General features: G+C 55.0%; 3 gene segments (V, D, J or C); all 3 read right to left on the bottom strand.

Moving 5' to 3' along the window:
* Positions 1–4,009: 4,009 nt before the first annotated feature.
* LOC138998141 (probable non-functional immunoglobulin lambda variable 5-48) lies at positions 4,010–4,545 on the bottom strand. The segment is given in 2 exon segments: positions 4,010–4,398; positions 4,500–4,545. Coding segments are annotated over 2 exon segments (435 nt in total).
* A 10,598-nt stretch (positions 4,546–15,143) lies between these two features.
* LOC138998142 (probable non-functional immunoglobulin lambda variable 5-48) lies at positions 15,144–15,706 on the bottom strand. The segment is given in 2 exon segments: positions 15,144–15,559; positions 15,661–15,706. Coding segments are annotated over 2 exon segments (462 nt in total).
* A 5,572-nt stretch (positions 15,707–21,278) lies between these two features.
* On the bottom strand, positions 21,279–22,952 carry LOC138998143 (immunoglobulin lambda variable 5-37-like). The segment is given in 4 exon segments: positions 21,279–21,314; positions 21,782–21,896; positions 22,505–22,805; positions 22,907–22,952. Coding segments are annotated over 4 exon segments (498 nt in total).
* Between the last annotated feature and the right edge of the window lie 3,253 nt (positions 22,953–26,205).

Raw genomic sequence — 26,205 nt, forward strand, 5'->3', positions numbered from 1 at the left:
CTTGGATGGAGCCTGAGAACCGGGCCGGCGTCCAGGAGTGTTTCTTGTTTGTGTCATAAATGAGTGTCCTGGGGACCTGGCCAGGCTTCTGCTGGATCCAGTGTGGGTAGTGACCATCAGTGACAGCCCCTGTGCTGGAGCCACAGGTGAGAGTGACCGTCACGCCTGGGGACACGGTCGCTGAGGGCTCCTGAGTGACCACAGCCTGAGACCTGGACCCTGAAATAGAAGCAGACACGAGTCAGGAATAAGGAACAGAAGCCGAGGGACCCCTCGACGGGCTGGTCTCTGAAATGGCCCTGAACCTGGGCAGAGAGCGAGGAGGAGGAGGAGGAGGAGGGGAGTCCAGCTCATGGTGGAGACTTTCCAAGGTGCCTTGGTCTCTTGCAGGTGCTGGTCTCGGGTGTCCCTTTATCTCCTCCCGGCCTCCTGGGCACAGGGGGTGTTTGCTGGTCATTATGCAAATGTGAGCCCACAGGACCCTCCCGTCCTGGGTCCTGGGCCCAGTTTGAAGCTTCACTGTGAGGAGGAGGCTGGGGAGGCTGTGGGCTCTGAGTCTGTCCCTTGAGGGGAAGCACCTGCTGTCACCTCACACCCAGGCCATGGGCATGGGCACAGGGCCACTCAATTAGAACCATGTGAGTTGGCTTCAGGCCTTGCAGCTCTGAAAAGAGCCACAGCGCCCCCTGGTGACGCCCTAGGGAATAGTCATGGTGGTGGGAACTGTGGAAGCAATGATGGTGGCCCCTGAAAATAGATTAGATAGATGATAGATAGATAGATAGATAGATAGATGATAGATAGATAGATAGATGATAGATAGATAGATCGATAGATGATAGATAGATAGATAGATGATAGATGCAAATATTATGTTTCTGACTCGCTGCAGAGAGGTTCCCCCCTGTGTCCTCAGTTTGTAACTGCCTGAGGGCGTGCAACGGAGGGGGTGGGGCCGAGTTTCGTGCCCATGAACCGGACACAGGAGGTTGCGGCCTGGCCCCTGCTCCCCAGGCCTGGTGGGCTCCGGCTGCCCACAGCCCACCGAGGGGATGCGTGCTGCGCATGCGGGGTCAGCGTAGCCTAGGGCAGCTGCAATCAGAGCCCCGCAAGGGGTCATGAGTGTCTTAGCCATAGATTTGGGCTCTTGGGGGAACAAGGGGGCTGCTCCTTCCAAGGCTTAACCTACCCGGAGGCACATGCTCTCACTGAGCAGAGGCTGGAGAAGGGGCCTTGCCAGGAGGGGCCCGGCCTGGGCATCCTTCAGAGGAGACACCTGGGTCCTGCCAGGTATCAGGTCCGCATGGGGTCTGATTACCATCCATTCACAGCTGCCAGCCCAGGGAATGCTCATTTATTTAAATACTAGAAGCCCGGTGCACGAAATTAGTGCGCTCAGGGGGTCCCTCAGCCCAGATTGCAAGAGGGCGCAGGCCAGGCTGAGGGACCCACCGGTGCATGATCAAGGCCAGGAGGGAGGTGGGAGGTTGGGCAGCTGGGGCTGGACCACGAGAGGGCTCCACGGTGTGTCCGGCCCGTCTTGCTCAGTCCCGAGCAGCCAGACTCCACAGCAAGCTAACCTATCAGTTGGAGCGTCTGCCCCCTGGTGGTCAGTGCACATCATAGCGAGCAGTTGAGCAGTTGAGTGGCCTTAGCATATCATTAGCATATTACACTTTGATTGCTTTAATGGACCACCAGACACTTAGCATATTAGGCTTTTATTATATAGGATATTTTCATTGATTTCATAGAGGAAGCGAGAGACAGAGAGAGAATCATTGATTGGCTGCCTCACTGGGGATTGAGCCCAGGCATGCACCATGACTGCGAATTGAATCTGGGACCTTTCAGTCTGCAGGCGGTCACTCTATCCACTGAGCCAAGCCAGTCAGGGCTCAGGGCGTATGTAAGGGGATGGGCTCCTCCACCAGGCAGGCCCCCAGGTTGTCAGGATGGGCGTGGCCTGCCCACCTGGAGGCTGGGTTGCCCAGGCGGTGGACAGTTTGTAGAGCTGGCGGGGGCCTGGCTGATTCTGTGTGGTGTGATTGTGAACATGTGTGTGTGAGTTGTGTGTGTGCGTCTGTGTGTTTCCCCAAGAGTTATTCTTCGTTAACATCACACAGCTGCTTCTGAAATCGAACCCATGACAATCGCAGGCTTTCTTGAAATGAACTCCGACAGCGCACACCCCAGCATCCCCTGGGGCTGTGTTCCCCCCACCCCCACCCCTCGCGCTCAGCAGCTGGAGAGACGGAGGCGCTGGTGTCAATGGCCCCGACTCTGGGGTCCTGATGTGGAGCCGCCAATGGGCGGGCCAGGCAAGTCTGATGCTCTGAAGCTCTGACTGCAGGAGTCACTCAGCTGTGGGGTCGGCGTTCACCGTGGGAGCGTCGAGCACCCTGGAGGCCCAGCCGCACTCCCTGCACTTGGCATGGAGCGGGAAGACCGTGACCTTGAGGGGGTCCCAGGAGACCAGCCACGTGCTGGACGCCAGCAGGTGTGGTGAGCGCCGTGCAAGACGTTCCCGCGGCCTCCCACGCTCAGTGCGCCCCGGGGAGAGGACTCGGAGCCGTGCGGGATGGGGGGTTGCGAACTGCGGACGTTCACTCCATAAGGATCCAATGGAGAGGCTGGCTGGCACCTCCGTGGCCTTCAGAAGTGCTGAGTCCCAACTCACCGCTGAGCTTTCCGAGCTGCCAGGCTTGTCCGGGACACAAGAGCCGAGGCTGCTACCCTCGCTGCAGGTCGGCCCATCCGGCCCACGTGGACACTTCAGAGACCAGACTGTATCTCTGGACCTTCTCTTCCCCCAGCTCCCCCGCCCCCCTACACACCGCTCTTCTTTATCTGACATGTTCATAGGGAGGGGAGGGGATGATTGTAATTCCCTGAACTTGTTTCTCCCAAATTTTGTAGGAAAGCTGTACCCGGATGTTCTGCTGGTTGCAGCGTCTGGCCCGGGCCCAGGCTGTGCATTCTCCAGATTGAGAGCACGCACTGATGTAGTATTTGGACTCAATCAGAAAACTGACGTAGGAAACACACGTATGAGAATTGTCAAGGCGACCCCAGTAGCAATTCATGATTAAAGGTGGATCTGCGTGGACCAACGTGCGGAAACTGTGCCTGACCTTCATACAGGCATGGCATGGCCTGACATTTCAGAAGGAAATGTGTGTGTGTGTGTTTAAAATATAGTTGTATTGATTTCGGAGAGAGGGAGAGGGAGATGGAAACATCAATGATGAGAGAGAATCATTGATCAGCTGCCTCCTGTACATCCCCACTGGGGATCAAGCCCACAACCCGGGCATGTGCCCTGACTGGGAATCTAACCGTGACCTCCTGGTTCCTAGGTCGATGCTCAACCACTGAGCCACACCGATCAGGCGAATGTTTGTCTTTATACTTTTTTGATGAAATACTGGTAGAGCATTTTTTCCATGTGGTAAAGAGAAAAACAACCAAGAGGGAAAATTGAGAGTTTGGTGAACTATAAGAAGAGAAAAACGACAAACATGACACATCATCTCTCCCTCATAATAAATGCAACAGTGAACGAGGGAGACAATAGAAAAACTGTAATCTAATTGGGCACATTGATGTCATGTTTTTCAATGACAGAATAGAACAACCACTTGCTACTTTTACATGAAAATGGATGATGCAATGATATACAAGTAAAAAGACATGAAAAAAAGTTTAAAATGGAAATATATAAATATGAACCCTGATTGAAAAATAGATAAAATGCAGATTTTCTTAGAAAAATAGAAATTAGAAATATTAGAGAAAACTAAATAAATGGACCAATATCCTTAGAAAAAACTAGAAAACATAATTATGGAATGAATCCACAAACATGCATAAAATACAGGTAGTTTCACAGAGCACACTGAGACGTCAGGAACATGGAGAGGAAGATGAAGAGCAGACCCATTCTGCACAGGAAGGTGCTGCCAAGTACGGCTTGTACATGAACAGCTCATCTTACAATGGGCATCGGTCATGAGGCCCGTGGGGAGGCCGAGGTTTTTGTCCCACTTCCCCATCTGTGTGTGTCACTGTGGGAATCAGTATTTTCTACAGTCATACAGTAATAGTCAGCCTCGTCCTCAGGCTGCAGCCCCGAGATGAGCAGGAGCCCCGCATTGGCCGAGGCGTCTTTGGATCCAGAGAAGCGGCTGGGGACCCCGGAGCCCTGGTTCTTACTTGAGTCTGAGTTGTAGGCCAGCAGGTACCGGGGACGGCTCCCTGGCTTCTGCTGGTACCAGTATATCCAGTAAGCACTAAACGAATACGATGCACCACTCAGGGTGCAGGTGAGTCTGGCTGTGGCTCCCGGAGATGCAGAGAGGGAGGGCGGCTGAGTCACCACAACCAGTGAGAGGGACCCTGCAGACACAGACACTGGTCAGTGATGGGCAGGGACCAGGGGACGTTTCCCAGGAGACTGAGCAGGAAGGGAAGAAGCCTGGTCCCAGGCCTGTCCCTACCTGTGCAGTGAGAGAGGAGCGCGAGGAGCAGAGGAGTCCAGGCCATGGTGCTCACAGCCCTGAGCCCACAGTGGGGCTGGGCTGCCCAGGCCTCCTTTTCTCCCCCACCCTCTGCCAGGGGAGGGGCTGCCATGCAAATGGGGGTCCCTCCAGGGACTGCCCAGCCCCTCCCTGGGCCCTGGGGCTGGAGCTCAGCTCATACCCCAGACTGAGGAGCATGGAGGTGGGCTCACCCCTTGGGGGCCCTGGGAGGAAGCACCTGCTGAGACCACACACAGGGACCTGCTCAGGGGGCGCTGCCAGGCCTGAGAGGACACAGCTGCTGAGACCCCTGCAGGTGCCACAGGGCTCAGCCTCTGAGTGAATGGTCCTCCCTAAGCTGCAGTGTGAGGCCCACAGAGCGGTCCCCCAGCGCCCCCTGCTGGTCACAGGTCACTCAGCTTCAGGTCACTCTGTGCACATGTGTGAGGGCTCCTTCCCAGCTGCTGTCACCCTGACACACTGCAGTGATGACTGTGGTGTTTCAGTCCCGGGTCCTCTTGTGGGAAAGGTGCAAAGTGCACGTAAATAAAAAATAATTGGGTCTCACTTTCCATGAGGCTGTTGCAAAGCTAATGCACAGTGAGCTTCTCACCCAGCAGCACAGGGAAGGGGCGGTGGGGCCGGTGTGAAGGGCTCACAGGGGCTGCTCACTGCGTTAGGAGCCCGGTCCTGTGGTGTGACAGGCCTCTGTCCCCTTTCATCCCTGCGGGGACACGACCCTCAGCTACCGGGCCTTCGGGCCTCAGGAAGCACAGTGCAGGGTGAGCACCAGCCCCCCTGTTTCTGCGCTGACAGCACAGCCTGACCCCAGCTCCCTGCGGCTCCCAGCTCCTCCCTGGGGGTGGCCAGGAGAGTGGGTACATTTACAGGAAAAGGGCTACTGCATGGGCTTCGCTAATCTGATCGAAATGTGTGTGGGGGACTTGGTCCTGACGTTCTTAGAAAAGAGTGTTCTCAGGAACAAGACAATAGCTGTCGTTCACCCCAGAGGGGGCAGGTAGGGCCTCGGGACGCAGGAGGAGGAGACAATTACATTAGTAGCTCCCGTGTGCAAACAGGCAAAGGAGATCGGACTCATCCTCTTTGGAAAAATCAGTAATTGTCGTTTGACATTGAAGAGACTGGCTGAGGCTGTGAGGAGCGGACAACCTCAGGTGGGAGGTGAGAGAGGGAACAGGACTCTGAAGGGAGTCAATGCTGATTAACTCCTGTGACTCTCCCTCCCTAGAGACGGAGGCCTGGGGACAGAACTGCAGCAGGAACTTGTCCCTTTTCCCTGAAACCCTCATGAGAGGATGGAGTGAAGAGCTGAGGAGCCCGAGGGAGAGGAGGGGGTGAGGGAGGCAGCAGCAGAGGAGGGAAGAGGGGGGGAGGGTGTCTCTGAGAGTCTGTGCTGGTTGTGACCAACCTTCTGTGGGTTTGATCAGAGAAGGAGAAGGTTGTGACCATGACCAGGGTGGACACTTACATATCAGACATGAGGGGTCAGTAGTGACACAGGGTTCACACACATGACATTAATGTGTGGGGAGCATGGCTGTCTGGGTGACCATGTGCAGGTGCAGACACAGGATGTGAGCTGATAGGAAACATACGCTGCTCTCGGCCCCTGGCCCCGGCACAGGCTCCTGAACCCTTGACAGACCCAGGGGTACAGGCGGGCCTTTTGCTGATGAGGGGACGCTGGGTGGGCTCCTGGGATTGACACCCTAAGTGCAGGCAGCCCTCACCTCTGGGCCCAGATGTTTTGGTCTCACTTCCTCGTCATCTGAGACACTGTGTGTAACTGTAGCTGCTCCCACTGCCATGATCTGTAGCACAGTAATAGTCAGCCTCGTCCTCAGGCTTCAGCCCCGAGATGAGCAGGAGCCCCGCATTGGCCGAGGCATCTTTGGATCCAGAGAAGCGGCTGGGGACCTTGGAGCCCTGTTCCTTAATTGAGTCTGAGTAGTAGGACAGGAGAAACCGGAAAGGGCTCCCTGGCTTCTGCTGGTACCAGGATATGTAGTAGTCACCAACATTGGAGCCACGGCTCAGGGTGCAGGTAAGTCTGGCCTTGGCTCCCGGAGATGCAGAGAGGGAAGGTGGCTGAGTCAGCACAACCTGGGAGAGGGACCCTGCAGACACAGACACTTGTCAGTGATGGGCAGGGACCAGGGGACGTTTCCCAGGAGACTGAGCAGGAAGGGAAGAAGCCTGGTCCCAGGCCTGTCCCTACCTGTGCAGTGAGAGAGGAGCGCGAGGAGCAGAGGAGTCCAGGCCATGGTGCTCACAGCCCTGAGCCCACAGTGGGGCTGGGCTGCCCAGGCCTCCTTTTCTCCCCCACCCTCTGCCAGAGGAGGGGCTGCCATGCAAATGGGGGTCCCTCCAGGGACTGCCCAACCCCTCCCTGGGCCCTGGGGCTGGAGCTCAGCTCACACCCCAGACTGAGGGGCATGGAGATGGGCTCACCCCTGGGGACCCTGGGAGGAAACAACTGCTGGGACCACACAAGGGTCCCTGCTCAGAGGACGTGGCTGCTGCTTTCCCCTCAGGGAGCACAGAGCATGGCCATGGGGCTCCTGTCAGTAAATGGTCCTCACTGAGCAGCTTGCATGAACCTCAGGGCAGTCCCACAGTGCCACCTGCTGGTCACATGTGCAAAAATAAAAACAGGAAACCGCTAAGATTTCTAACCTTAATTTAAACACTAGAGTCCCTGTGCACAAAATTCATGCACCAGTAGGGTCCCTAGGCCTGGCCGGTGATCACACCGATCAGGTTCCCCACCTCCCCACGTCCTCCTTCCCTCGCTCCCTCAGCACCCCACCACTGCTCCCCGCCATGTTCCACATCGCCCCCTGATGGTCAGCACATGTCATAGGGAGCCATTGAACTGCCAGTTTCCATGTTGAACTCCCAAGGGGACACTTTGCATAGTAGCCTTTTATACAGAAGGTAGATAACACGCTTACTTTCCTTGGAAGACACAAGTGTGGCTGCAACTACGATGGAATAAGTGAGAGACCAATGTTCTTACAAAACAGAAAATGCTGAGGGACGACTTCACAGAATGGGAAAGGCACAGTTTCACAGGCCCTGTCATGGGTCAGCAGATCAAATGGTTCCAATTCATTTTCATTCAAATTTCTCTAAAACATTTAACAAGATGTAACCTGTCGTGGTTGGTTTCAGCCGTTATCACGGCGACAAATGCTCCTGGAAATGATAGAGAACCAAAAATGACCGGACAGTCATGCTAGATGTGGACACAGATGTCCTAAGGAACATGTCAGTACAGAGGTTCCAGGTCAGGATGAGCTGATGGGCAATTACCAAGGAGCCAGCAGCCGGCACAAGAATTTTTTTTTTTTTTTTGATTTTTTACAGAGAGAACGGGTGAGGATAGAGAGTTAGAAACATCGGTGAGAGAGAAACATCGATCAACTGCCTCCTGAACACCCCCAACTGGGGATGTGCCCGAAACCAAAGTACATGTCCTTGACTGTAATCAAACCTGGGACCCTTGAGTCCACAGGCTGATGCTCTATCCCCTGAGCCAAACCGGTTAGGGCCGGCACAAGATTTTAACTAGATTCCCAGGTGATTCTAATGTGCAGCTAAGGTTGAGAACCACTGCTCTAGGGCGTTAATAAAGCTGCCATAGACTTCCTCGTGCTGGTTTTTGGGAAACAGAAGATTCAGATTTATTTTAATTTATTTTTAATTGAGATGTAATTGACATTAATTAGTGTCAGGTGTACGACATAATGGCTCTGTGAGGTGTAAACTGCAGAACCATCCCAGAATACGTCTCCTTGACCTCAGCCATCAGACGTGGCTACAAGTTCTGCTATTTCTTGTGCTGAGGACACTTAAGATCCAGTCTCTCAGCTGCTTTCACAGACACAGTGTGACAGCGCCCCCTGCCGGGTCCCCATGCTGTCCACACTCCCAGAGCCAGGTAGTCACAGCCAGAAGTGTCTCCTCCTGGACCCCTTCACCCACTGGGACCACCCCCTTCAGCGCCCACCTATCAGAGGTGACAGGCGAACTCATTTTTTTGGTTGATTTTTCTTTGTTAAATGGCATTTAAATATATTAAATAAATATCAAAATATAAGTCTTTGTTTTACTATGGCTGCAAATATCAAAAAATTTCTATATGTGACACGGCACCAGAGTTAACTTAGGGTTTTTCAAAATGCTGAAACGCCGAGCTCAAAAGGTTCGCCATCACTGCCCTCGGGCATCAGCGAGGGAATAAGCAGAAGCCACAGGTCACAAGCTAAGCTGAACAGGCAGCAGCTGGAGAGCTCACCCCCTCGCAGACCTGAGGGGTTTTTGTCTCACTTCCCCACAGGCCTGCAGCACTGTGGGAGCACTGATACTATTGTCCCATGCTGAGCAGTAATAATCAGTCTCGTCCTCAGCCTGCAGCCCCGTGATGGTCAGGGAGGCTGAGCTGCCAGACCTGGAGCCAGAGAATCGGTCCGGAATCCCTGTGGGTCGTTTGCTACTCTCATAGATGAGGAGTTTGGGGGCCTTTCCTGGGAGCTGTTGGTACCAGGACACATAGTCACCACGCCCAACGTTGGAGCTGCTTCCAGTGCAGGAGATGGTGACCCTCTGGCCCAGGGACCCGACACTGAGGATGGCTGAGTCACCACAGACTGGGCCCAGGATCCTGCAAGAGGGGGAGACACAGAGATGCTGAGTCTGGGTCTAGAGACAAGAGGACGAAGCAGGGCCCCTGTGTCACCCCAAGGCCCCGTCCCCATCCCCTCATCCAGTCACCTGTGCAGTGAGCCAGGAGGGTGAGGAGGAGAGGGGCCCAGGCCATGGTGGAGGTCATCGCTGAGTCCTGCCTCCTGAGGCCCCACAGCTGAAGCAGAGCTCCCCACACCTCTCCCTTCCCCTCTTCATAGTCTGCAGGAGGGAGGGTCCTGTTATGCAAATGAGACCCCATCTATCTGATCCCTCCCTGGGCCCTGGGCAGGGCCCTCTGCCTGAGGATGGCCATTGGTGTGGGCGGGGGAGGGGCTGTGTGGGCCCAGGTTTGGGGAAGTCCCAGCTGACAGCCCTGAGCAGATGGTCCTGGGCTTTGTCAGGGGCTGGTCCCAGCTCTGAGCACCCAGATCCTCAGGAGCAAACCCCCAGCGCCCTCTAGTGTCCAGGCCCAGACACACCATTGAGTGACATTGGGACCAGAACCCATGAGAGGCCACCTCTGCCTTCCCACTGCTCTGTCCACTGCCCCTGCCCCAGGGCCAGGCCAGGGTCCCCTCTATGCCCTCCCCTCACCTCGGGGCACCTTCAGTCGCTACTCGGTGTCCTCAGGGGGAGTCTGACCACAGCTCCCTGGGCTGGGTCGTGGTAAGGACTCAAGTGGCGGCTCCTGCACCAACTCTTAGACCAGGGTCAGGGCTCAGGTCAGGGCCAGAGCAGGCACAGCCCGTGGCGGCGCGTCCCCTTTGTGCGGGACTCGGTTCTGTCTTGTGTGGGATTCACTCCTGGTGGCGGGAGGCCTCCTTCCCGTGGACCCAGGGCCCCGAGGAGAAAGGGGCCCTTCCCCAGGGCTGGGCAGGGGTGGGGAGGAAGCCCTCGTGGGCTATCCTCATCCGGGGTCAGAGTCACTGTTATTTTCTGTCCATATTTCCTCCTCCTGACACCATCGTTCTCCATGAGCCGTGGGCTGTGGTCACTCCTGGGATCTGTTCTCAACGCACAGTCAGACGTTGGCATTTATCTGAGAGGAAAGGGGAACGTGCAGGACGCGCTGAGCAAAACTGTGGTTAAAGTTTCTAATTGCTGTGCTAGGGCTTCATTTAATAACTTTATATATTAGTCAGCACTCAGCCACCTTCACATGCATGTCTGGCTCAACCGGCGTGGCTCAGTGGTTGAGCATCAACCTATGTATCAGGAGTCAGGGTCCGATGCCCCCTCAGGGCACATGGCCAGGTTTCAGGAATCCTTCCCCAGTAGGGGGTACACAGGAGGCAGCCGATCCATGATTCTCTCTCATCATTGATGTTTTTCTCTCTCTCCCTGTCCCTTCCACACAGAAATGAATGCATTTTTTAAATGCATGTATGTTATTATATGTAAAAGTCACAATAAGGCTGATTGTAAAATTCAAGGATGGTGCATATTGATGAGATGGTGGGTAGAAGTGTTGATGGAAAAGCATTGGAAATGCAGTGCCTTCTGCTCTGGGGTGAAAGGTGTGAGTACACATTTTCTAACATCACTTTACATCTCATTCGTGCGTTGGGAGCTGTACCCATGGAACCCCCAATAGGTTATAGTGTGAGAGTTGTGAATTGCCCATTTTTGTGCTTAAAATCACGGTGATCGGGTCCTGATGGTTGAAAATCCCAAGTCGCTGTGCAGTGACCCCCACGGGGAGGTTCTAGGAGCTTCCGTCTGTCCCCTGAGGAGAAGCACCTGCCACAGGCCCTGGAGAGGCCTTGTCACCAGCAGACCCGCAGCTTCACGTCTCGGGGTGACCAGCCTGGGGGCCAAGTGAGGAAGCAGAGACCCAGCTTCCGATGGTCACACGGACAATGGGCCTCCCAACCTTTGGGCCACACATTCAGGCAGTTTTCACTGAAACCAATGGAGGCCGGAGGGGGATTAAATCATTCACAGGAGATGGGGGGTGGGCGGGTCTGAGGTAGGAGGAACCCTAACCAGCAGGAAGAAGGGTGCTTCGTGTTCTTTGAAGATCTAGGTATAAAAAATCACCAAACCTTGCCCTAACCAGTTTGGCTCAGTGGGTAGAGCGTCAGTCTGCGGACTGAAACGTCCCAGGTTCAATTCCGGTCAAGGGCATGTACCCTGGTTGCAGGCACATCCCCTGTGGGAAGTGTGCAGGAGGCAGCTGGTCAATGTTTCTAACATTCTATCCCTCTCCCTTCCTCTCTGTGAAAAATCAATAAAATATGTTTAAAAAGAAAAAAGAAAAAAAAATCACCAGACCAGCCTTTCTTCTTTTTTAAACATATATGCTTATTGATTTTAGAGAGGAAGGGAGAGGAGAGGGAGAGAGAGATAGAAACATCACTGTTGAGAATCATGGACGCATGACTCTTGCACACCCACCACTGGGGATGGAGCCCGCAACCCGGACATGTGTCCTACCTGACCAGGAATTGACCCCTTACTTCCTGGTTCATAGGTCGACGCTCAACCACAGGGTCTCGGAGGCCGGGCCACATCGAGTTTTTAAATCAGTCCGTTATTGGAGGACATCCCGCCACTCACAGCTGTCATAGACCTCCAGGCACCGACTCCTGGCTGCTCTCAGTCTGGGGGTTAATAAAGCTGCTACAGACTTCCACATGCTGGATTTTTTTGCGGACAGAAGATTCAGATTAATTTCAGTTTATTATTAATTGAGATGTAATTGACATTGATTAGTATCAGTTGTACGACATAATGACGCTGTGAGGTGTAAACTGCAGAACCATCCCAGAATACGTCTCCTTGACCTCAGCCATCAGACGTGGCTACAAGTTCTGCTATTTCTTGTGCTGAGAACAGTTAAGATCCAGTCTCTCAGCTGCTTTCACAGACACAGTGTGACAGCGCCCCCTGCCGGGTCCCCATGCTGTCCACACTCCCAGAGCCAGGTAGTCACAGCCAGAAGTGTCTCCTCCTGGACCCCTTCACCCACTGGGATCACCCCCTTCTTCGCCCACCATGGCACCCCCCAATCTGCTATAGTGACAGCTGTGAATTGTCGATTTTGGTGCTTAAAATCACAGAGCAAATGGAAACCAGACAAATGGCTTAAAGGGAGTAAAGGTGGGAATGGGGGCCCTGCGGGTGGGGAGAGGCCTTCCCTTCCTCCAGGACCCTGAGCCTGGGAAAGCGCTGCTCTGAGTGACATGGAGGCCGAGGGGAGGGAGGACCGTTCACCCCCAGGCAGGGTCCCTGGATGAGCTGGGCCCAGGGCATCAGCGAGGGAATAAGCAGAAGCCACAGGTCACAGGGTGAGCTGAGCAGGCAGCTGCTGGAGAGCTCACCCCCTCGCAGACCAGAGGGGTTTTTGTCTCACTTCCCCACAGGCCTGGAGCACTGTGTGAATACCACTACTACTGCTATCTGGTGATGCGCAGTAATAGTCGGCCTCGTCCTCAGCCTGCAGCCCCGTGATGGTCAGGGAGGCTGAGCTGCCAGACCTGGAGCCAGAGAATCGGTCCGGAATCCCTGTGGGTCGTTTGCTACTATCATAGATGAGGAGTTTGGGGGCCTTTCCTGGGAGCTGCTGGTACCAGGACACATAGTCACCAAGCCCAATGTTGGTGCTGCTTCCAGTGCAGGAGATGGTGACCCTCTGGCCCGGGGCCCCCGACACTGAGGATGGCTGAGTCACCACAGACTGGGCCCAGGATCCTGCAAGAGGGGGAGACACAGAGATGGTGAGTCTGGGTCTAGAGACAAGAGGAGGAAGCAGGGCCCATGTGTCTTCCCAAGGCCCCTTCCCCATCCCCTCATCCAGTCACCTGTGCAGTGAGCCAGGAGGGTGAGGAGGAGAGGGGCCCAGGCCATGGTGGAGGTCATCCCTGAGTCCTGCTCCTGAGGCCCCACAGCTGAAGCAGAGCTGCCCACACCTCTCCCTTCCCCTCTTCATAGTCTGAGGGAGGGAGGGTCCTGTTATGCAAATGAGACCCCATCTATCTGATCCCTCCCTGGGCCCTGGGCAGGGCCCTCTGCCTGAGGATGGCCATTGGTGTGGGCGGGGGAGGGGCTGTGTGGGCCCAGGTTTGGGGAAGTCACAGCTGACAGCCCTGAGCAGAGGGTCCAGGGCTTTGTCAGGGGCTGGTCCCAGCTCTGAGCACCCAGATCCTCAGGAGCAAACCCCCAGCGCCCTCTAGAGTCCAGGCCCAGACACACCATTGAGTGACAAGGGGGCCAGAACCCATGAGAGGCCACCTCTGCCTTCCCACTGCTCTGCCCACTGCCCCTGCCCTAAAGCCTGGCCAGGGTCCCCTCTATGGCCTCCCCTCACCTCGGGGCACCTTCAGTCTCTACTCGGCGGCCTCAGGGGGAGTCTGACCACAGCTCTCTGGGCTGGTCCGTGGTCAGGACTCAAGGGGCAGCTCCTGCACCAAATCTTAGACCAGGGTCAGGGCTCAGGTCAGGGCCAGAGCAGGCACAGCCCGTGGGGGTGCGTCTCCTTCTGTGAGGGACTCGGTTCTGTCTTGTGTGGGATTCACTCCTGGTGGCGGGAGGCCTCCTTTCCGTGGACCCAGGGCCCCGAGGAGAAAGGGGCCCTTCCCCAGGGCTGGGCAGGTCGGGGGGAGGAAGCCCTCCTGGGCTGTCCTCGTCCGGGGTCAGGGTCACTGTTATTTTCTGTCCATATTTCCTCCTCCTGACACCATCGTTCTCCATGAGCCGTGGGCTGTGGTCACTCCTGGGATCTGTTCTCAACGCACAGTCACACGTTGGCATTTATCTGAGAGGAAAAGGGGGACATGGGGGACCTGCTTGTCAAAAAAATGTTGACGTTTTCTAATTGCTGTGATTGGGTTTATTTAAAACTTTACACTATATTAGTCAGCCCTCAGCCAGCTTCACATGCATGTATGTTATTACCTGTGAAAGGCACAATAAGGCTGATTTAAAAATTCTAGGATGATGCATATTGGTGGAAACTGTGGGCGGAGGAACTGATGGAAAAGCATTGGTAACGGGACGCCTTCTGCTCTGGGTTGAAAGGTGTGAACCGACGTTTTCTAACATCACTTTACATTTCAGTGGTGAGTTGGGAGCTGTGCCCTGTGGTCGGGTCCTTATGGTTGGAAATCCCCAGTCACTGCCCTGTGACCCCCACGAGGAGTTTCTAGGAGCTTCCATCCGTCCCAGGAACAGAAGCTCCTGCCCCAGGCAGAGCTCCCAGGACACAGCGGTGTCGGCTCCAGGCCTGTCTCTGGGCGGCACAGCCACAGGCGCTGCCCCTGGCGTCCAGCATCCGCAGGACAGAACGTGTCCCCTAAGCCCCCAGCTACAGCGGCCAAGGCCCACTGGCCCCAGGCGATTCTATCAATGATTCGGCATCTGAATCATGAAAAAGCGCAAAGACAAGAGGTGGCCATGTCCCTGTGTCCCAAGCCCCGTGGGCCTGGGTGGGGACAGAACCTCGGCCGCAGAACCAGTACCGCCTGGCCGGTGCTGTCCGAGGGGGACTCGCACCCAGTGGCCGGCCTCTGCTCCAGCCGGCAGCGGTCCAGGTGGCAGCGCTGCTGTTATCTTTGCATTTTGAGGGTTCACTGCTCGTGTGTAGACAACAGGTTGCTGCTGCGTGTGGGTTTGTATCACGAAATTCAGATTTCAGGGCTCAGACCTGACTCCTCTCTCAGTCCCTGCTGGACCCGGCGCTGAGCTTGGCCTGAATCACCCTGATTTGACCTCCTCAGTGTCTCCCATGGGGCATTGTGATCTCCCAGGAAGGAGTGTTTGTCTCTGAAAACATGAACACAGCAAGGACATGAGAACAATACGTCAACCTGAAAGGTGAGGACAAAGGTGTGACATTGTCAAAAGGACTGTCCACCCACAGTCAGGTGCCGGGTGGGGATCTGACAGCACAAGTCCCCGCTGAGCTGCACTTGCTCAGAGCCTCCAGCAGGGGAACAAGGCCAGACCCAGGGAGCAGAGAGGAGGGTTTTGTCCCCCTTCCCTGTGGGTCTGGACCACTGTGGGAGTCTTGGCATTGCCGTCCCATGTGTCACAGTGATAGTCAGCCTCGTCCTCGGGCTGCAGCCCAGCGATGTGCAGAACAGCCGAGTTAGCTGAGGCGTCTTTAGATCCGGAGAAGCGGCTGGGCACGCCAGAGCCCTGGTACTTGTCTGAGTCCGATTTGTAGGACAGCAGGTACCGGGGAGGGCTCCCTGGCTTCTGCTGGTACCAAACCATTCCATAGTCGCCAACATTGAAGCCACTGCTCAGGGTGCAGGTGAGTCTGGCTGTGGCTCCCAGAGATGCAGAGAGGGAGGGCGGCTGAGTCAGCACAGGCTGGGAGAGGGACCCTGCAGACACAGACACTTGTCAGTGATGGGCAGGGACCAGGGGACCTTTCCCAGGAGACTGAGCAGGAAGGGAAGAAGCCTGGTCCCAGGCCTGTCCCTACCTGTGCAGTGAGAGAGGAGCACGAGGAGCAGAGGAGTCCAGGCCATGGTGCTCACAGCCCTGAGCCCACAGTGGGGCTGGGCTGCCCAGGCCTCCTTTTCTCCCCCACCCTCTGCCAGGGGAGGGGCTGCCATGCAAATGGGGGTCCCTCCAGGGACTGCCCAGCCCCTCCCTGGGCCCTGGGGCTGAGCTCAGCTCACACCTCAGACTGAGGGGCATGGAGGTGGGCTCACCCCTTGGGGGGCCCTGGGAGGAAGCACCTGCTGGGACCACACAGAGGGACCTGCTCAGAGGACGCGGCTGCTGCTTTCCCTTCAGGGAGCACAGAGCATGGCCATGGGGCTCCTGTCAGTAAATGGTCCTCACTGAGCAGCTTGCATGAACCTCAGGGCAGTCCCACAGTGCCCCCTGCTGGTCACATGTGCAAAAACAAAAACAGGAAACCGCTAAGATTTATAACCTTTATTTAAACACTAGAGTCCCTGTGCACAAAATTCATGCACCAGTAGGGTCCCTAGGGCTGGCCTGTGATCACACCGATCAGGTTCCCCTCTACCTGGCATCCCCACCTCCTCCTTCCCTCATTCCCTCAGTGCCCTGCTTCTGCTCGCCTGCCATGTTCCACATCGCCCCCTGTTGGTCATCGTATGTCATGGGGAGCCATTGAACTCCCAGTCTCCCGTCTAACTCCCGAGGGGACACTTTGCATAGTAGCCTTTTGTACAGATAGATAGATAACAGGTTCACTTTCCCTGGATGACACAAGTGTGGCTGCATCAATGATGGAATAACTAAGAGACCAATGTTCTTATAAAACAGAAAATGCTGAGGGACGACTTCATAGAATGGGAAAGGCACAGTTTCACAGGCCCTGTCACAAGTCAGCAGATCAAATGGTTCCAATTCATTTTCATCCAAATTTCTCTAAAACATTTAACAAGATGTAACCTGTCCTGGTTGGTTTTAAAGCCGTTATCACAGCAACAAATGCTCCCGGAAATGATAGAAAACCAAAAATGACAGGACAGTCATGCTAGATGTGGACACAGATGTCCTAAGTTACATGTCAGTACAGAGGTTCCAGGTCAGGATGAGCTGATGGGCAATGACCAAGGAGCCAGCAGCCGGCATAGGAACCACACGTCCTGCAGCGAAAACCGTCGCCTGCTCCCCAGGCTCCTGTGGGACCAGGACACGTCCACGTGGAAACCAGAGACACCTTGTCACCAGCAGACCCGCAGCTACAAGTCACAGGGCGACCAGCCTGGGGGCCAAGTGAGGAAGCAGAGACCCAGCTTCCGATGGTCACAGGGACAATGAGCCTCCCAACCTTTGGGCCACACATTCAGGCAATTTTTGCTGAAACCAATGGAGGCTGGAGGGGGATTAAATCATTCACAGGAGATGGGGGGTGGGGGGGGGGGGGAGTCTGAGGAACCCTAACCAGCAGGAAGAAGGTGCTTCATGTCCTTGGAAGATCTAGGTATTAAAAACCTCCAAAGCAGCCTTTCTTCTTTTTTTAAGACATATGTTTTTTTTGATTTCAGAGAGGAAGGGAGAGGGAGAGAGAGAGGATATTCAATGATGAGAGAGAATCATGGATTGGCTGCCTCTTGCACACCCCCCACTGGGGATGGAGCCCGAAACCAGGACATGTGTCCTGCCTGACCAGGAATTGAACCGTGACCTCCTGGTTCACAGGTCAATGTTCAACCACTGGGCCACGCCGGCCAGGCCACATCTACTTTTTAAATCAGGCCCTTATTGGAGGACATCCCGCCACTCACAGCTGTCACAGACCTCCAGGCACCGACTCCTGGCTGCTCTCAGTCTAGGGCAGGGGTTCTCAACCTTGGCTCACATTACAATCACCTGGGAATCTTGTTAAAATCCTGATTTCTGGGCCGCATCCTCCGGAAATTCTGTTTCTTTGTTACTAATGATGAGGCCCAGAAACCAGGATTTTAACAAGATTCCCAGGTGATTGGAATCTGCAGCAAAGGTTGAGAACCACTAGTCTAGGGTAGTGGTTGGCAAACTGCGGCTCGCAAGCCACATGCAGCTCTTTGGCTCCTTGAGTGTGGTTCTTCCATAAAACACCGCCTTCTGCCCATGGGCCACGAAGTTTTAATCTCACGTACCACTGCACGTGCATGCACGCACGTGGTATTTTGTGGAAGAGCCACACTAAAGGGGACAAAGAGCCGCTTGTGGCTCCCGAGCCGCAGTTTGCTGACCACTGGTCTAGGCGGTTAATGAAGCTGCTATAGACTTCCACCTGCTGGTTTTGGGGAAACAAAAGATTCAGATTTATTTTAATTTATTTTTTAATTGAGATGTAATTGACATTGATTAGTGTCAGGTGTACGACATAATGACGCTGTGAGGTGTAAACTGCAGAACCATCCCAGAATACGTCTCCTTGACCTCTGCCATCAGACGTGGCTACAAGTTTTGCTATTTCTTCTGCTGAGGACACTTAAGATCCAGTCTCTCAGCTGCTTTCACAGACACAGTGTGACAGCGCCCCCTGCCGGGTCCCCATGCTGTCCACACTCCCAGAGCCAGGTAGTCACAGCAGGAGGTGTCTCCTCCTGGACCCCTTCACCCACTTGGACCACCCCCTTCAGCGCCCACCATGGCACCCCCCAATCTGCTATAGTGACAGCTGTGAATTGCTGATTTTTGTGCTTAAAATCACAGAGCAAATGGAAACCAGTCACAAGGCTTAAAGGGAGTAAATCCTGATGGGATGGAACAGGGCCAGGGGTCCTTCCAGCACAGCACACAGTGCTGAGCCCCAGGCAGGGACGGGGCCCAGCCAGCTGTCACTCATCTCAGCCTCACAGGCCCAGTGAGTGCAGCCCAGGGGGAGGGAACCAGCCCTGTGGGTGGGAGAGGCCTTCCCTTCCTCCAGGACCCTGAGCCTGGGAAAGCTCTGCTCTGAGTGACATGGAGGCCGGAGGGGAGGGAGGACCCTTCACCCCCAGGCAGGGTTCCCGTATGAACCAGGGACCGGGGCAGTGATGGCGAACCTATGACACGCCTGTCAGAGGTGACACGCGAACTCATTTTTTTGGTTGATTTTTCTTTGTTAAATGGCATTTAAATATATAAAATAAATATCAAAAATATGTCTTTGTTTTACTATGGTTGCAAATATCAAAAAATTCTATATGTGACAAGGCACCAGAGTTAAGTTAGTGTTTTTAAAAATGCTGACACGCCGAGCTCAAAAGGTTCGCCATCACAGGCCCAGGGCGTCAGCGAGGGAATAAGCAGAAGCCACAGGTCACAGGCTGAGCTGAACAGGCAGCAGCTGGAGAGCTCACCCCCTCGCAGACCTGAGGGGTTTTTGTCTCACTTCCCCACTGGCCTGGAGCACTGTGAGTACCAGCAGGACTAGTTTCAATAGAGAAGCAGTAATAGTCGGCCTCGTCCTCAGCCTGCAGCCCCGTGATGGTCAGGGAGGCTGAGCTGCCAGACCTGGAGCCAGAGAATCGGTCGGGAATCCCTGAGGGTCGTTTGCTACTCTCATAGATGAGGAGTTTGGGGGCCTTTCCTGGGAGCTGCTGGTACCAGGACACATAGTCACCATACCCAATGTTGGTGCTGCTTCCAGTGCAGGAGATGGTGACCTTCTGACCCGGTGACCCCGACACTGAGGATGGCTGAGTCAGCACAGACTGGGCCCAGGATCCTGCAAGAGGGGGAGACACAGAGATGCTCAGTCTGGGTCTAGAGACCAGAGGAGGAAGCAGGGCCCATGTGTCTTCCCAAGGCCCCTTCCCCGTCCCCTCATCCAGTCACCTGTGCAGTGAGCCAGGAGGGTGAGGAGGAGAGGGGCCCAGGCCATGGTGGAGGTCATCCCTGAGTCCTGCCTCCTGAGGCCCCACAGCTGAAGCAGAGCTCCCCACACTTCTCCCTTCCCCTCTTCATAGTCTGCGGGAGGGAGGGCCCACTCATGCAAATGAGGACCCCCTGGTTTGATTCCTCCCTGAGCCCTGGGTCGGGTCCCTGTGCCTGAGGATGGCAGGGTGAGGGCAGGGGTGGGGCTGTGTGGGGTCCAGGGGGTGGCAAGGTCACAGCTGTGAGCCCTGAGCACAGGGCACCAGGCAGGGCCAGGGAACAGGTTGAAGCTCTGATGAGCCCAGACCTTCAGCAGCAGCCCCTGAGCGCCCCCTGGTGCCCAGGCCTGGATGCACCACTGTGTCCCCTGCTGACTCAGCCCATGAGGGACAGGTCCTGCCTCCCCCCAGCTCTGTGCACTGACCCCCTGGCTCAGGGCGTCCAGGTGCCCCCTGAGGTGGCCTCCTCATCCCCTCAGGACACTCTCTCCGCCTCCTCCTGGGAGTCTGGGCCCATCTCCCTGGTCGTTCAAGGGTCAGAACTGAGCTGCTGTCACTTATGGAACTTTCCTCCCAGGAGCAGGTCCAGAGCAGTGACCGTCCCTAGGAGGCGAGGGCCCTAATTTTCAGGGCACAGTTTTATTTTTTTTTTATGGGATTCCTCCCCTGTTAGAAATTAGTCACTCTCTTCCCAGCACACAAATACTATTCTCTCAATGTCCTTCCCTTCTGTCCAGTAGATTATACATATTGCGTTTCTCCACATGCTTTTCGGTCCAGCTTTACCTAGTAACCGGCATCCTCATTAATAGGGAAATTGAATATAATATTTCCCACTCGTCTGTTTTCTGTCCATAGGAGAGTCCGGTATCTGATTGTCTGACTGAGGCTCACTGTGACCCCAGCTCCCTGGACACAGAAGGGGAAGGGACAGTGACAGCACCACCGGGACCAGGGCCTGTGAGGGGGGGACACTAAGCGATGACCTCTCGGTGACCTGGGGGAGCTCTTTTGGAGATGGAAGCAGAAGGAGATGCATCGTAGGGTGTGGGGTCAGAGGTTGAGTGTGGGGCCTCAGGGCCTGTCCCCTCGACTGAGGGGCAGACAAGGCAGAGGCTCCAAGGAGAGGGCCTGGGGAATGGTCATGGTGGCGGGAACTACACAAGGAATGATGCCACTTCAAACAAACAAACCAACCAGGTATTTCCACCTTCTGACTCCCTGCAGAGAGCTTCCCCCCTGTTTTGCTTTTGGTTCTATAATTCCCCTCGGGCTGTGTGCACAGAGTCTATTAAATCCTGGGTGTCTCTTCCTCCCTTTGGACTAAGAAGCGTGTGCTGCTCCTCCATGGACTGTGGGATCGCTGTCCTCATACATCCGCCCCAGAACCCCCTCCTCTGAGCCGCCCCAGGGTTGGTGTCTGTAGATTCTCTTTTCTCCTTCAGGCTTTTAACTTCCTGGTTCCTGACATAACAAGGGGTAATTTATAGAGATTCCCAGACATTTTGAAGATGATGTGAGAAGCCTCTGGGCCCTTGCCCTCTTCCTTCTTTAAAAATATGTTTTTACTGATTTCAGAGAGGAAGGGAGAGGGAGAGAGAGATGGAAACATCAATGATGAGAGAGCATATTGAGCGACTGCCTCCTGCACGCCCCCTACTGGGGAAGGAGCATTGAACCCGGGCATGTGACTTGATCAGAATCAAATCCGGACCCTTCAGTCTGGAGGCTGAGGCTCTACCCACTGAGCCCAACCGGCCAGGACTCTCAGTCACATTTTTGCAATCGGGTCCAGGGTGAGCTGGTCCTGCAGGAGAGGAGGGCAGATGCCCCTCAGCTGCCCCCGGGCTGGCAGCTCCTTGTGGCCGCGGGTTTATGAAGTCACATGACAGGGACAGGCAGCCTCCTCCTCAGGCCACAGACCAGGGCTGGTCACAGAGGCCCAGTGCACCAGCCAGGAGAAAGGGAAGAGGGCTGACCTGTGGACTGTCAATCACCTGTGTCCTAGGTCACAAGGTCCGGTAGGTGCTCTGCCTAGGAGCTGTGGGGACCGTTGCTATGGGAACAGTCAGTGTGTCTGCTGACCCAGGTTCAAGAGAAGGTGACCTGGGATCTGGGCTCATCAACAGCTTCCCAGCGGGAGTGACAGGCACCTGTTGGGAAGGTCCTGCTCCCCATGGCCCACAGCCACGCACACCCTGGGGGGTAGGAAAGCCCCGGTGGGTGAGAGGAGAGGACACAGTCATAGCCTGAGGCCCAGGGAACCCCACTCACAGGAGCCCCATGGGCCTGAGTGGTGTCAGCTGTGAGAGCGTCTCCCCCATAGACCCAGGCGCCCGCATCCTTCCTGGAGCAGCTCAGCATCCAGCCACCGTCCAGCTCGCTCACCCTGTCGAGACCCAAAGAGGGTTCCTGGGCCCAGGCCACCCATTTCCCTCTGACAGCCCCTCTCCCCAATGTCACTGAAGGTCAGGGTCCCAGCAGAGGTGACGGCCAGCCCTGTGCCTGGGCTTCCTCCTGGGCCCGAGGCTCCCCAGCCCCCCACAGCTGAGAGCCTGGTCCGTGTGCACAGGGCTGGGCAGGAGCCTTGGGCGAGGAGCCCGGGGACTGAGGGGTCACTGCTCTGACCTCTGGGTGCGGAGTCCATGCTCCGGGGACGGGCAGCCTGCTGGGAGGGTCCTGGGCTCTGGGAGCAGTTTCCAAAGCTGTTCCCTTATTTCAAGTCAGAAACAGCCATCCCACAGGACCTGGGCTTCTTACCCACGGAGGACAGGCCACCTTTCAGGGACGTAATGACCATTGAGTTTGGTGTTGGCTCAGATACATGGGATAAAAAATGGAAAGTGACCCATTATAAACCAGAAGGCACTTCCCTGTGTAGTTTGCACATGGAAGTTATGTTAACAGGTTCAGAGTTTAAACGAAGGCTCTGGGGAGGTGGAGGTTTTTGTCCCACTTCCCCATCTGTGTGTGTCACTGTGGGAAGCACTACTGTGCCAGATCACACAGTAATAGTCAGCCTCGTCCTCAGGCTGCAGCCCCGAGATGGTCAGGAGCCCCGCATTGGCCGAGGAGTCTTTGGATCCAGAGAAGCGGCTGGGGACCCCGGAGCCCAAACTTGTACTTGAGGAGAAGTACAGGAGGTACCGGGGACGGCTCCCTGGCTTCTGCTGGTACCAGTATATGCCATAGCTGCCAACACTGATATCACTCCTCAGGGTGCAGGTGAGTCTGGCTGTGGCTCCCGGAGATGCAGAGAGGGAGGGCGGCTGAGTCAGCACAGGCTGGGAGAGGGACCCTGCAGACACAGACACTTGTCAGTGATGGGCAGGGACCAGGGGACCTTTCCCAGGAGACTGAGCAGGAAGGGAAGAAGCCTGGTCCCAGGCCTGTCCCTACCTGTGCAGTGAGAGAGGAGCGCGAGGAGCAGAGGAGTCCAGGCCATGGTGCTCACAGCCCTGAGCCCACAGTGGGGCTGGGCTGCCCAGGCCTCCTTTTCTCCCCCACCCTCTGCCAGAGGAGGGGCTGCCATGCAAATGAGGGTCCCTCCAGGGACTGCCCAGCCCTTCCCTGGGCCCTGGGGCTGGAGCTCAGCTCACACCCCAGACTGAGGGGCATGGAGGTGGGCTCACCCCTTGGGGGGCCCTGGGAGGAAGCACCTGCTGGGACCACACAAGGGTCCCTGCTCAGAGGACGCGGCTGCTGCTTTCCCTTCAGGGAGCACAGAGCATGGCCATGGGGCTCCTGTTAGTAAATGGTCCTCACTGAGCAGCTTGCATGAACCTCAGGGCAGTCCCACAGTGCCACCTGCTGGTCACATGTGCAAAAATAAAAAACGCTGAGATTTCTAACCTTAATTTAAACACTAGAGGACCAGTGCATGAAATTCATGCACAGGAAGGGTCCCTAGGCCTTGCTGGTGATCAGGGCCATTCAGGTTCCCCACCTCTCCACCTCCTCCTTCCCTCACTTGCTCAGGGCCCAACCAGTGCTCCCCCACCATGTTCTACATCGCCCTCTGGTGGTCAGCTCACGTCATAGCAAGCAATTGAACTCAGGTCTCCCAGTGGAACTCCCAAGGCGACACTTTGCATAGTAGCCTTTTGTATAGATAGATAGATAGATAGATAGATAGATAGATAGATAGATAGATAACATGCTTACTTTCCTTGGAAGACACAAGTGAGGCTGCAACTGCGATGGAATAAGTGAGAGACCAATGTTCTTATAAAACAGAAAATGCTGAGGGACGACTTCACAGAACGGGAAAGGCACAGTTTCACAGGCCCTGTCATGGGTCAGCAGATCAAATGGTTCCAATTCATTTTCATCCAAATTTCTCTAAAACATTTAACGAGATGTAACTTGTCCTGGTTGGTTTTAAAGCCATTATCATAGCGACAAATGCTTCTGGAAATGATAGAGAACCAAAAATGACAGAGCGATCATGCTAGATGTGGACACAGATTTCCTAAGTAACATGTCAGTACAGAGGTTCCAGGTCAGGATGAGCTGATGGGCAATGACCAAGGAGCCAGCAGCCGGCACAGGGACCGCAGGCCCTGCCATGAGAACCATCACCTGCTCCCCAGACTCCTGTAGGGACCAGGACACGTCCACGTGGACACCGGAGAGGCCTTGTCACCAGCAGACCCGCAGCTTCACGTCTCGGGGTGACCTGCCTGGGGGCCAAGTGAGGAAGCAGAGACCCAGCTTCTGATGGTCACAGGGACAATGAGCCTCTCAACCTTTCGACAACAGATTCAGGCAGTTTCCACTGAAACCAATGGAGGCTGGAGGGGAATTAAATCATTCACAGGAGATGGGGGAGGGGTGAGGGGTTGTGAGGTAGGAGGAACCCTAACCAGAAGGAAGAAGGGTGCTTCATGTCCTTTGAAGATCTAGGTTTTAAAAACTTCCAAACCAGCCTTTCTTTGATTTCAGAGAGGAAGGGAGAGGGAGAGGGAGACAGGATATTCAATGATGAGAGAGATTCATGGATCAGCTGCCTCTTGCACACCCCTGACTGGGGATGGAGGCCACAACCCCGACATGTGTCCTGCCTGACCAGGAATTGACCCGTGACCTCCTGGTTCATAGGTCGATGCTCAACCACTGGGCCATGATCAGGCCCTTATTGGAGGACATCCGCCACTCACAGCTGTCACAGACCCCCAGGCACCGACTCCTGGCTGCTCTCAGTCTAGGGCGGTGGTCGGCAAACTTTGGCAAGTGGCTCTTGGCCCCTTGAGTGTGGCTCTTCCTAAGCCTTAGGAGGACCCTAATTAAGTGAATAACAATGTACCTACCTATATAGTTTCAGTTTAAAAAATTTGGCTCTCAAAAGAAATTTCAATCATTGTACTGTTGATATTTGGCTCTGGTGACTAATGAGTTTGCTGACCACTGGTCTAGGGCAGTGGTTCTCACTCTTGGCTGCACATTAGAATCACCTGGGAATCTTGTTAAAATCCTGATTTCTGGCCTCATCCTATGGAAATTCTGATTCTTTGTTACTAATGATGAGGCGAACAAATCAGGATTTTAACAAGATTCCCAGGTGATTCCAATGTGCAGGCAAGGGTGAGAACCGCTGGTCTAAGGGGTTAATCAAGCTGCTATAGAATTCCACGTGCTGGATTTTTGGAAACAGAAGATTCATATTTATTTTAATTTACTTTTTAACTGAGATGTAATTGACATTATATTAGTGTCAGGTGTACGACATAATGACTCTGTGAGGTGTAAACTGCAGAACCATCCCAGAATGCGTCTCCTTGACCTCAGCCATCAGACGTGGCTACAAGTTTTGCTATTTCTTGTGCTGAGAACAGTTAAGATCCAGTCTCTCAGCTGCTTTCACAGACACAGTGTGACAGCGCCCCCTGCCGGGTCCCCATGCTGTCCACACCCAGAGCCAGGTAGTCACAGCCAGAAATGTCTCCTCCTGGACCCCTTCACCCACTGGGACCACCCCCTTCAGCGCCCACCATGGCACCCCGCAATCTGCTACAGTGACAGCTGTGAATTGCAGATTTTTGTGCTTAAAATCACAGAGCAAATAAAAACCAGTGGCACAGCTTAAAGGGAGTAAATCCTGATGGGATGGAACAGGGCCAGGGGTCCTTCCAGCACAGCACACAGTGCTGAGCCCCAGGCAGGGGCGGGGCTAACCAGCTGTCACTCATCTCAGCCTCACAGGCCCAGTGAGTGCAGTCCAGGGGGAGGGAATGGGGCCACAGGGTGGGGAGAGGCCTTCCCTTCCTCCAGGACCCTGAGCCTGGGAAAGCTCTGCTCTGAGTGACATGGAGGCCTCAGGGGAGGGAGGATCGTTCACCCCCAGGCAGGGTCCCCGGATGAACCAGGGCTGAGGGTAGTGATGGCGAACCTATGACACGCCTGTCAGAGGTGACACGCGAACTTAGTTTTTTGGTTGATTTTTCTTTGTTAAATGGCATTTAAATATATAAAATAAATATCAAAAATATAAGTCTTTGTTTTACTATGGTTGCAAATATCAAAAAATTTCTATATGTGACTCAGCACCAGAGTTAAGTTAGGGTTTTTCAAAATGCTGAAACGCCGAGCTCAAAAGGTTCACCATCACTGGCCCAGGGCGTCTGCGAGGGAATAAGCAGAAGCCACAGGTCACAGGCTGAGCTGAGCAGGCAGCAGCTGGAGAGCTCACCCCCTCGCAG

This window comes from Myotis yumanensis, unplaced genomic scaffold (assembly GCF_028538775.1).
Source record: "Myotis yumanensis isolate MYYU_CA2020_CCGP unplaced genomic scaffold, mMyoYum1.0.hap1 SCAF_19, whole genome shotgun sequence".
NCBI classification, from domain to species: domain Eukaryota; kingdom Metazoa; phylum Chordata; class Mammalia; order Chiroptera; family Vespertilionidae; genus Myotis; species Myotis yumanensis.